General features: G+C 38.3%; 1 protein-coding gene across 1 annotated transcript; it reads right to left on the reverse strand.

The window, feature by feature from the left end:
• Positions 1–326: 326 nt before the first annotated feature.
• On the reverse strand, positions 327–6,665 carry lrrc3.S (leucine rich repeat containing 3 S homeolog). The gene is made up of 2 exons (XM_018237863.2): positions 6,303–6,665; positions 327–1,500 (listed from the first exon to the last, which is right to left on the reverse strand). Exon 2 carries the CDS (start codon positions 1,423–1,425, stop codon positions 649–651), a length of 777 nt encoding a protein of 258 aa, XP_018093352.1. The 5' UTR covers positions 1,426–1,500; positions 6,303–6,665; the 3' UTR covers positions 327–648.
• Between the last annotated feature and the right edge of the window lie 6,362 nt (positions 6,666–13,027).

Below are 13,027 nucleotides of genomic sequence, written 5' to 3' on the forward strand. Positions count from 1 at the left end.
AATACACAAAAGTTTTAACAATGGGGTGAACAGGTGGACAGATTACACCCATATTTCTCTTGCAATATGCAATACCAATATCTCAGGTCCAGGTAGATATTTGGAGCCAAGACAAATCCTAAGAATGCACCTGGCAACTGATTCAGGCATCAAAAAACAATAATGAAACCCATGAATTCCCAATGTCCTAATCCAATGTCATACTCAAGCAGGGGCGATCCTGGCCCCTCTGCCGCCTGAGGCAGCAGCAATTGCTGCTGCCCCCCCTCCCCCGGAAATTCGCTCTTAAAGTACCAGGAGCAGCATTTTTGCTGCCCCTGGTACCTAGAGGGGCGCTGCCGCCTGAGGCGACAGCCTCAACTCGCCTCATTGGCGAAGCACCCCTGTACTCAAGTAATTTAGATTTAAAAGTGGAATAACATGTTTTTATAGGTCTATAAATCTAGTTTCTTTAACATCATATGAATGCAGTGAGTTTAACCTTGACGACTTTTACTCATTAACAGATGTTAGAAATAATGTATTCGATATTTAGTTCTGTTATAGTTAGCCTATTATAAATTTTTTCCCATTTCAGAGTACTGACACAGATTCCAGAAGAATATATATATATTTATATATGTTCACTGCCTGTGAAGTTATCCATTTTTAAAGCACAGTGCTAATAGTATCAAAGTCTTTGGCTATCTGTGTACTGGGCAATGACTTGAGGTACTCCAGGTGCCTCCTAGCATCCTCTTGGTTGTGTCTCACATAGTACACTACATAGGTTATCACCATTGCAAACCAACCAAACATGGTAATAAACATAGCAATATCTGTGGTTTTGTTATGAATGTTGCAAAAGTTTATGCCAGAGTCTAAAACCTGGATTAAGGGCTTCCCAACATATTCCTCCCTAACAGATGTATGACAGAAAATTTCATTTACTGTGCCTGGGTCTAATATGAGTTCCCTCAGCATCTCTTGAAGGTTGCAATCGCAGTGCCATGGGTTATTGGAAAGCCGAACTTTGGCTCTAAGTTTAGCCAAGGCTTCCTTAGGAATAGTGTGAATCTGATTTCCAGATAAATCCAAAAGCTTTAGACCCTCTGACACCCCTTTAAAAGCCGCCAACTCTATTTTCTCAATTGAATTCCTAGACAGGTCCAACTCTTGGAGATAATTCAGGTCCTTAAATGCATTGTTTGGCACTTGATGGATCTTATTGGCATCCAGTTTGAGGGACACTGTGTCCATTGGGAAGTCTATGGGGATTTCTTCCAGATCTCTGGAGCTACAGTGAACAACTGTGGCTCCATTAGTGTCAGAGCACTGGCAGCTCTTTGGGCAAGCAGCAATAGTTTTGAGATGGACCAGTAATAGCAAAAGTCCTCTTTTGAGCAGAAATTCCAAAAATCTGTTCAAATGGTCTTCTAGATGCATTCTGGATGTTTACACTTCCCAGCTCTTCATCATGCATGAGACTCCTTTTTTTCTGGAAGCCAAGAGGAATTCACTCTAAAACAAGAATTGAAGATATGATTTAGCTGTGATTTATATTGCCCTGGCCTAATTAATGATTCAATCAAGGTATTTTCATGCACGTCATAATGCAACATCTCCAATGAAATGTGATGGAAGCTTTGAGTGTGTAAAACAATTAAATAGTGAATAAAGTACCCCCTAATGTAAAACACATGGATAAGTCACCAAGGAGTTCCATGACAGTATACAGGTCATGGAACTCAAAGGTTACTTCTATTATCCTCATATTTCCCATCAAGGGGTATTTTATTTATTTCAATATACACGTTTTACTGAGCCATGTGACCAAAATGACGTCACTAACCTCTGTTTATAACTGATGACATCATGAAGAGCCATTTATAAGGATATCATTTACAGGATATTCATGGCTTTTGTGTATTGTAAGAAGAAATTGATTATTCAGAATGGATTTTTTTATTCAGACTGTAAATTAAGGTTTGATATAATAAAGGATTATGGTTTGCACATACACATGAATTAAGCTTAACCCAGATATGAATATTCATGCCTAAAATAAACATGGCACATTTCATAAATCATGAAATAATCTGGGAACCCTACAAATATATGGAACAGTCTGTAACAGTGTTGTATTAGAAGGAGGAGGATATGACTGCATTCGCCCTTTCTAACCATCAAAAGAGAAGAACCAGATATTTATATTGTATTGTAAACATGAGCTAATTTAAGATGACTAAAAATGTTCCTTTTTATAGCAACTGCAGGGGAAATGTGAGGCATCTGGGCCTTTCTATTTAATCAGATTTGTATAAGTGCACTGTGTCTTTTACATCTGCTGCAAAAGCCTTTTTCATGAAAAGAACCCCATGGTGGCTGTGATGTGGAGCTCACATGTTAGGACAGCAAATCACAGGGCTGAAAGACTCATTAAAAAAGAAATCTTCTATCAGCGGCTATTTAAACAAGCTCATTATAAACTGCTTAATATGGTCCATCATCCCCTATTCATGGCTTTACTGTGAAATCCCAGAATAATAAACATACATCTTAAATGTAACAGTCATTACTACTTTCATTACAATTGTGAATTGCATTTATCAGACTTTTCTTGTCATATAGAACAAAATGAAGGCAACTACCTACTCACGCACCATACATAAAATGCATTTGTTGGATTGTAAAGTGGAGGACAGACTTTATACAGAGGGAGGGTGGATGATATATGAGATGCCTGGGAATGTTTATTGCCTATAATACACATGTTGGATGGTTAACTCTTTATACTATAGTCCTGGGGTTCTCTGTTTCTACCTAGCATGCCTGGTTATAGTGGGCCTGTTTGAATAAGCCAGAGACATATAGTGGTCATGGAAGAAGAATTCAGAAGCAGGCTTCTAGTCTAGTGCATAAAATATCAGCAATTTGTAAATCTGGACAGTAAATTAGCTTGGCCCATAGATCAGAACCAACACCAATCGTAGTTAGCCAATAACCAACACAATCTTAAGGTGGCCAAACACGGGCAGATTAAAGCTGCTGATATCTGTCCTTTAGACCGATTCGGCATCTTATCTGCCCGTGTGTGGGGGCTCCCGACAGGCCCCCGATCAATATCAGGCCAAAAAATCAGGCAAATATCGATCAGGAAAGTTTGATTTTTTCTTCGATCCAGGACTGCGTCGGCTAGTTGATGTGGTCCTGCAACCCATCGGCACCCATTCACAGCATTGCAACTCAATTGTTCGGCCCCAGGGCCAAACGCTCGGATTAAACCAATATTGCCCAGCCGTTGGTGGGCATATCAGGTTAAGATCCGCTCATTTGGCGACTTTGCCAAACAAATGGATCTAATAGTGTACGGCCACCTTTGGTCAGTTAATAAAGGAATCCCCTTTACACCACTTTTGTTATGCTTTATATCAAAAGTTATAACTTTTTCAACTGGCTAACACGGTACGAAAAACTTTACCTGGAACCAACAATTATGAAATGGTCGTTGTTGTTGCCTATTAGGGATGGGCGAATTATTTCACCTTGTTTCGCCACGGAATAGACGCCCATACACTTGTATGGCGGCATGCGTCAAAAAAAAAAAAGACGCGCGTCAAAAAAGTTTTGTTGCCCATAGACTTTAATGGGCGTCAGCGACATTTCGCCGGCAACAAATTTTTGGCGAAACTAGTCAAATTCGCCCATCCCTATTGCCCATCCAAAAATGACTTTTTGTGTGTGTTCACAATTAAATAAACTTCCTAAGTAATTTTCTGCTATGTGTTTATTAAACATTTCAGTGGTTTTAAAGTAATTTGCAAATGTAATTGTTACTGTATGCAGTTTTCTGCACTGCTGGTTCCGATTCTTGAAACAATGTTGCAATTGTCAGCTCTCCTCCAGCCTAGAGCATATCTTTACAGAAAAACAGCTGACTTAAAGAAGCAAATTGGTTGAGTGGGAAAACATTTCAACAAGTTTAGTTTCTTTTAATTTACCACTACTAGATACTGGGTTAGAGTTCCTATCAGTCATCATTTCAGGATCTTGTTCCCCAGGTCCCCACCTGCTGGTATTTGCTCAAGAGTGTCCCTATTTTCTGTCTCACAAAAGGTAGAAGTACCCTTATTTTCGCAGAGCACTGGATTTTTATAGGTGTGACCTATTGAAAATCTGGTAATCTTATATGGTAAATCATGACATGGAGTCCTGAAAATATTTTTGAGATATAAATCATGGGCCTCAGAGAGTAGGAGCAGCACAAGAAGCAAAACTGAATGTGTTCATAAAAAGATGCTAGACAGAAAGCACTTGCGTTGTGTCATTGTCAATACTACCATTGCAGTATTCCTATGCAAGAGGGCAATTCATCTGTCCTTTCTTCACTAGAAAAAGAGGCATTAAACTTTTGAATTATTGGCAAGCCAAAATAATTGCACAGTAATCTTCCAATGTTAAAAAACAGCAAAATGACAAATATAAGGCTGGTGGGCATGTTATACGTATGTATAATTACATTTGGGCCACGTTTTTGGAGATCTGTAGTGCACAGTGGTTGATTTTTTTGTAGACTTCACTCCCATTTTAAAACACAATAGTCAATTCAATTCTTTATTTTACTAAAATATGAGTTTGCTAGACATCCAAGGACTCATTTAAGATCACAAGGGCAAGTGAAGAGTGCTTAATGAATGCTTGTTGTTCAACTGCTACTCTCTATCCTAGATGCACAGTGACCCTTTAAAAAGGGTTGAAAATAGAAAGAATAACAAAAGCATCAGCTTCTCTAATTTTGGCTGCAATAAAAGTGCTGTGGACATTGCTGCAGTCATTTCAAAGTCAGAAGGTTAAGTATCATCTGTCTTACTGTTGTGGTGGTACATGAGAAATAAAGTTACTGCATCCTCCAGCTTTTCTACACAAATGTGAAATCAAGGGTCAAGAATTATAATCGTAGGTATAAAAAATGAATGCTATGAAATAAATCAATGGCACAGGGCTCCCCAGAAATAGGTATTGCATGTATGTCTGGAGCTCCACAACTTTTCTGGTACCCACTTAATGCAACTCTGTTCCTGAATCATGCGCAATTGCACCTACTGATGCGGAGGAACCCTGGAGCTTCTGCCACCTTCGAGCTGGCGGTAATGCAACGTTTCTCACTATCGGCTTTTTCATTATGTGCAGCAGAATTATGCCTAAAGAATCAAGCAGACTTCATTGACTCGGAGATATGGAAATGATGGCAATCACATTCATCAAGATGCGTATAGATTGCATTAATTTTGATGTATGGGGTGCAGTTGTGTCATACACAGCCACCCCTTGTGGCTGCAATGATACTGTAACGGTTGGTAAAAAAATGGTGAATTGCATTTGTAAATGTGTGTTAATAGGGCTTAGCACCATACAGAATGCATGTGATCAAACTTGACAACAACAGCATTTTCACTGAGCAAAGATTCTTTTTACTGGATCCCTTCATTGTTGTATTTATACTTATGAGTAAGGTTGGAGCTGCCAGGCTTCTGCGTTTTCTTACTTTTTTCAGCATTACATTTCAGTACATACAGCAAATACAATCAAAATAAAACAGCTGAACATAGAAATATAATGCAATTAAAGGGTAGATAGCAATGTTAAAATGGTTACCCAAATTTAATGTTAGGTGTGTATTACAGTAGTGCATGCTGGAGTTTAGTTTTGGTTTATAAATGAAACAGGCGTTGTTGTCAACTGTTTACTGACACTGTATACCATTATAACTACAATACAAATACACTTTTCATTATGGTTAGCGGATATGCAAAACAATAAGGGCTGAACTATCTAAGTGCAGAAACCTGCAAGAAGAACAGTGGTGTTGCTTGCATTGTGTGTCTGTTGCAGTGTTGCACATTCAGAATGCAGTGGCAGTATGGCAGGTCTTTTTAAAGTGCCCTGTAATAAAAAAAAAACCCCAGTGCTGCAACTTATGCAGGACAAGGAAAGATTCACAGTGATGAACTGCTGTTTGTCAAATTTCATCCACAGTACTATTATCAAGTTTATATTGTATATTGTACATTTAGATGCACAACATGCTGCAGAACATCAATCAAGGTACTATGTATAAAAGTAAAGTGTCATGGATGATTGTTCCATATAATAAAAACAAGCTTTAACAGAAGACAGGGGTTTTGTTGAATGAATTTCATATATGAAAATGCAAAGTTGTAATTGTAGAGAGCAGAAGAGGGTGTTCCCCACTGGAATTCTTGTTTTATCCAACAGGAGGCAATTGTATTTAAATGTAAAATGTGCAAGGATATTCTACTCACCATGAGGGTAACCAAGTGCTTAATATCCACTTCTTGTTTCTTCCCTGTTAAAGCTGAATGTAGAGTCCTGGATAAAATCAAGTGACATCTTAAAATAAACTTCCAACATCATGAAGCCCAAAAATGCTGCTGAGCTGACCCTCAGCTCCACTGAAGTTTGTGCTGCAAGGGGGCTTTGGCTGAGGCACGAGGGCAGTGGGACTACAGCTGAGCTGAACTGGGCAGCACTTGTTGCTATTTTCAGAGCTCACAGAAGCCACTCTGTTTTGCTTGTAACATCAGTGCACACACAGACCAATCAGGCTTCCCAGGGGCTGTCACTGTATCGTGTGCCTATTGCCTGTCAGTGGAATCCTTACTAAAAATCTTTTCTTTTATTTAATGTAGAATCAGACAAAGGCTGAGGAAAGGGGGGCACTCATTCTAACTCAAGTTGATGGCATCTTGCAGATTCCTATTGGATTAACACATTAAGGATGGTGCTCTGTTACTTTGCAGGAAAGTATAAAAGAGAGTAAGGCACTTTTTTCTTAGAATAAATGAATGACTAATGATCATGTCTATATCACCTAATGGATTCTATAAGGAGAGCGTAAACATTTTACTCTAAAGGCAAAAGTTACTTTAAATGTGACGTGATTGCTCATTTGGATATTAGAACTCCTTTATAACCACAGACTGTGATAGTTCCAGGCTGAGTGGATGATGCTTAGTTATTGGTTTTTGCACATCAGACGATTTTGCTCAGAGAATTCCCATGAGAATTCCCAGGCAGAGCCGGCAGCAAACAAGTGAAGTGATGCATATCATAATCCTGTTATTATGATTTTTAATTCCCCATTAAGCCATCACTTCTACTTACAAATCACAGTCATAACAAACATTCTGCTTAACAAAGGCATAAACCTCTCTCACCAGTAATCTGTAAAAAAAAAAGTCAAGGTACGTTGCACATATATAGGAAGAAATTCCCTGTACTTACAGAACTGCTTTATCTAACAGCTCACAGTCATATGTTAAAATTATGGGTCAGCAGTAATATAAATACATAAGGTTCTCTGTGTTTATAGAAGTATTCAAAGAAAAAAAATCAGTGATTTCCAAATTGCAAGGGAGATCCCACTCTGAAGGGTTATTATTTAGGGTTTGCTAATTAGATATACTTGACACTCATAGAACTACAACAGAGGGCTTCTACAATAAAAAAAAAAAAAAGGTAGAATGGAATGTCCGAATTAATAATGGGATTGTAAAGAGTCATATACAAAAAGTTTATAAACCAGTACCTTGAAGGCATAATAAATATTTTTTTCATTCTCAATATAATCCCCATTTGATACTGGAGAAGGGTGCTACAAATAGTCTCTCTTTAGTGGGTAGGCTACCTTTTCTCCAAGCTAAAGCTGTAGATAAATGGAGTCTACACATCCCACTTCTCCTTTACTATGAGGTTTAGCATTAATATATTTCTTGAAAAACAAAAAGGGTTGCTATACCTCTGCCCAGTGCTGTGGGTGGTGTGGTAGTTTAATTTGGGATTAAGAAACCCCTTTCAGCCCTACTCTCTTTCTTTCTTAAAGGAAAAATATTAAAAATAATAGCTACGGGACCTTGTCAAGTCCACAGGTGTTGGGTAAAGGTACTGTAAGTGGCAAGACGCTTCTGTGTTAACCTGGATAAAGTCACAATGTTCCCTGCTGCCAAACTCAACATCATTCCAAGTCATGGCCCAAAAGAAGGATGGCATCTGTTCTGTACCTTACTGCTTCCATTCAGTTGAGACTTAATGAAGGCCATTTGCCTCAGAAGAACTGGGATGTCTCACCAAGTCCTTCTTGAAAGAGTACACATTTTAAAAACAGCTGTGTGTTGGATAAAACCTCTGCAGTTCGTTTGCTGAAATATGTCTGTGAGTGGCAACATTTTTAATGCACATGATGCACAGTTGCTTTTTTGTTTTTTTTTTATTAATATTTACTGATCAGGTATGCACATTGCCTGTTAATGTAAAAAAAAGGAAGAAAAAAATACATTTCTTTTAGATTCCAGTGCCCCATTTAAGGCCAAAGTGCAGTCAACCGCTACCTACAATTCACAAAGTAAATGTCATATAGGGAGCTGTGTCAGAGAATATTTATTTCCCAAGTCAAAACAATGCTCAGAATAAAACTGAGCTCATTATATTGTAGGTATGTTTCCCAGAGCAGGCATCAGAATCTGTGATTCCACACTGTTGGTTAGTGACTGATCAGATCACAGAGCGTTTTAGACATTGGGAATGTTCCACTATTTTCTTTCAGCTGAGACCAGTTTTGGTTTTGATCTTTTTTAAAAAAGCAACACACACGCTTGCTGAGAATATGCCCTTGTTGAGCTGTAGGGTTCACACTCTGTCATGTTCTCTGTCATCTACTGAACCACATTCTGGCCCGAGTGTCTGAATACCATTAACACATCCTTCTGTCTCAATGTGGGATCCTGTACATTTTAGCAGGTCGAGTCCAATTTTAAAATTCTGTTTTCTCTTTATTATTGACATTAAGGGAAATAGATTCTTTATATTCAAATATTTCTAAATTCCCTAAGAATTTTATATTTTACATCCTACTAATTGTTGTTATTTCTGCATGATATGGACAATGGTGCAGGTATGGGATACATCATCTGGAAACCTGTTCACCAGAAAGCTCCGAAAGGCCTTCTCCCATAGACTCAATTTTATCCAAATAATTAAAATTGTTAAAAATGATTTCCATTTTCTCTGTAATTATAAAACATAACCTTGTACTTTAATCCCAACTAAGATATAATCAATCCTTATTGGAAACAAAACCAGCCTATTTCATATGTACATGATTTTCTAGTAGAATTAAGGTGATGGAGATCTAAATTACAGAAAGATCTGTTATCTGGAAAATCCCAGGTCCCGAGCATTCTGGATCACAGGCCCCATACGTGTATTTTAAAATAATTTGCAGTCATTTTTTATTTCTTGTGTGTTTATTCAACCTTTTGTTCTATACCTCTTTAGTATGTAATTTTTTTTGCTTGGGACCTTACTAATTACCTTTGCAAGCAGTCAATTGTTTAAATGGTCCCTCTGGAAGAAGAATTTGAGAGTATCTAAGTATATGAAGTAATACAGGAATATCTAGTCTTGAAGATTTTTCTGTTTTTTAAATTGTCAGGGTTGGCAACTAACCCATGTCATTTGATATATAACAATTATCCTATTGTAGCATTTGAACAAATTGTTCAGTATAAGAATATAAACTGGGTAAATAGATAGTATGTGCAAAATAAAAACTGTTTCCAATATAGTTAGTTAGCCAAAAATGTCATATATCAAGGCTGGAATGATTGATGTCTAACATAATGGCCAGAACACTACTTCCTGTTTTGCAGCTCTCTTGGTTTCCACTCATTGGTTACCAGACAGTAACCAATCAGTGACTTAAGGGAGGGCACATGGGTCATAACTGTTTGCAGCTGAATCTGAGCTGAATGCTGAGGATCAATTGCAAACTCGCTGAACAGTTATTCTGAACTCTGCTTAAATCTATTAAGATTATTCTTGTATGGCCTTTATGCTGCAAGTGTGATGTGAATGTGGAAACACGTGCATTTGCACTCTTGAATCCATATGGCAGAAGTCAATGACTGAGACCTCTGAATGTAAATGCAAAGTTATATGTACTCTTCTATACCAGCAGTGGCTCCGATTGTCTTCAGATAGAAAATAGAGATTTGTATGAGACCAGCTGAGAACCTTGGAACAAGTACATCTTGTAGACATTTCATCATCGATATTTCATTAAAGCTGTACAAAATGGGTTTCCCTACAGTGTTGGTTAATGGGAATGATAATGACGGGTTATAATAGAATATCAGGAAGGATAATTAAATGGTCATATGTGTACGTGTGTACACACACACACACACAAGCTGTAGACTGCTTAGCTCTGTAAAACACCCGCACACACCTCACACCCGAATACTCTAAATACTATATTTTAAAATTAAGTTATTACTAACTATTAGACTACCTAAGACTTGACAGAGCTTTTTTTAAAGCATTTTAGAATGATCACATGCACAAACAAGTCAACATCTGAAACTATGCTGGAAAACATCATTTATCGATTTTTCCCTACACGCTAACTCCATGGGGAGAAATGTATTGACAAAGTGACATATTAGTGCAAAAAAAATCAATAAAACGACTAGAGCTCAAGCAGTGATAGGTTTATTCTACAACAATTTTTATTGGACGATTTTGAGTTCTGTGCTGAATTATGATTTTATAAGGCCCAAGGCAAGGTGTTTATTTGCCACAGCTCCAAAGGCTGCCCATACAACACTATGTACATGTACTTATTATTTTGTATATATTACCTCTACAATATACCATTTGGGTACTGTAATTGCAAATAATAAAAAAACAATAATAGGAATCAAGCCTACAATAACAGCACTCTGAGGAAATTAAATGATGCAAAAACAATGGTGTTTTCTCTGAGCACTTTTGCAATTTACATTCATATTTTATTCTTAGCAGTTTCTGAGATATTTGCATTTATATCTTGCTAATAGCAGACTTTAGGCTCAATAAGAGTCAGCACACATAGGGGCACATTACTATGGGTCAAATATCGAGGGTTAATTAACCCTCGATATTCGACCGTCAAAGTAAAATCCTTCGACTTCGAAGTCGAAGGATTTACCGCATTTCCTGCGATCGAACAAAAGGCTTTCCAGCCAATTTGGGATCGAAGGAAAAATCATTCGATCGAACAATTAAATTCTTCGAATTGAACCATTCGAAGGATTTTAATCCATCGATCGAACGATTTTAATCCATTTATCGAACGATTTTCCTTCGATCCCAAATTGGCTAGAAAGCCTATGGGGACCTTTCCCATAGGCTAACATTGATGCTCGGTAGGTTTTAGGTGGCGAAGAAGGCGGTCGAAGTTTTTTTAAAGAGACAGTACTTCGACTATCGAATGGTCGAATAGTCGAACGATTTTTAGTTCAAATCGTTTGATTCGAAGTCGTATTCGAAGGTCGAAGTATCCAAAAAAATACTTCGAAATTCAAAGTATTTTTTATTCTAATCCTTCACTCGAGCTAAGTAAATGTGCCCCTCAGTAAGGATCATGGACAAGCTGACATTTAAAGAGAGCTGTTAAGCTTCAAGTTATTAGTAGTCTAAAATTGCTAAATTGCTAAAACCTCAAAAATCCCTTAAAATAAAAGATATATGTAAATTACAAAAGTGCTCAAAGGATCCTGCCTGATTGTTTTCTTATATCAGAGAGCCGTGTCTGACTGTTGGAAACTACATACTTGTTGGGGATATTACTAGATCCCCAGTGCTGTATTTTGGTCTGGTGCCACTGGACCTAAGTGCTCCCCCTCAGCAACTGTGCATGTGCAGAGACAATGTGTGACATCACTTCCTGTTGCATTTCCACCAGTGACACTCTACGAAAGTGCATGTACCCCCTCACCCTCCCAAGCCCCGCTGCTGGATTTGGACTGTAATTTCCTGGTGGCTGGGGACATTTTTTTCTTAAAAACATTTAAATTCAATAAATAGGCTGCCACTATGGGTGAATTTATTACATTTGCAGTTGGCAAAGTGCGAAATTTACCACGAATCCATGCATGGTGAATAAATTCTCCCATATAGCGAAATTTCGCTATGGAAAAACTAGCTGTGTCAAAAAAGTCACGTATCAAAATTGTTGCACGTCAAAATTATTCGGATGTCCATTGACTTCATTTCACAAATTCTTTGAATTTTTTCGGAGTTTCGAGAATTTTTTCGGCACTAGCTGCCACTCTTTGTAAAGCCCTCAGGTGCCTATATATAAATACAGTTCTGTAGTGCCCCTGCATGCATGCATGAACAAATGTGTTGATGACGAGGGTAGGGGGTGGTAAATAAGTGGGCGGTGGGGGGGACAGACTAGGGATAGGCGACAGGTGCATAGTGCCTGTAGTGGCTAAAGTAAATTCACAATCTAAGGATGATGGTCATTATGGTTACAAATATGATCAACAGTTATGGCAAACCACAGTATCTAAGCCATGCAGTTGTTTAAAGAGTTAATGCTCACAAATTGCAGAGGAAGATTAATTATTGGCTTTCAAGCTACACTTTGTTTTGCGAGTCCACTTGCTGACCCTGACATTGACCAAGCTTATTTGAAGTATAATTTACTTTTTTTTTTTGCTCTATGTGAGATGTAACCCGTCATACACAAGGGAAACCTTCTGCATTACTTCAGGGTTATGTTAGGTATCCCCAACAGGTGCTATTGTGTCACAAAATATCCTCTGCAGCTGTCCAGAGCCCTGCTGTCTCGAGGGAGCTAGGGCTGTGAAGCACCATGTCCTTGCCTCAGCACCTGTCCTTGTCCTCCTTGTTAACTGCTGCAGATTATGAGCAGAGTCCATAGGTCAGTGAGTAAAGAAAGACAGTTCTCAATCAGAAAGAGGGATAAGGTTTGTTTATGAACACAACCACAATGACTGTCATGCAACATAGATGCAACTTGTTGTGTGAGTTGACACCATTCATATTGGTTGGGTCCAAAGATGTTTCTAGCACTTCCCTATACTTGTACTCAGCACCACTGTGTCCATCCCTCCTCTACTTATGAATTGTGTGCCTACTGACACAGGGATCCCTGGAGCTACCACCACCTTCAAGCGGG

Source organism: Xenopus laevis, chromosome 9_10S (genome assembly GCF_017654675.1).
Source record: "Xenopus laevis strain J_2021 chromosome 9_10S, Xenopus_laevis_v10.1, whole genome shotgun sequence".
Lineage (NCBI taxonomy): Eukaryota > Metazoa > Chordata > Amphibia > Anura > Pipidae > Xenopus > Xenopus laevis.

Bases quoted from the DNA above. Each gene is read 5' to 3' on its own strand.
- lrrc3.S (XM_018237863.2), bottom strand. From the start codon at position 1,425: ATGCATCTAGAAGACCATTTGAACAGATTTTTGGAATTTCTGCTCAAA.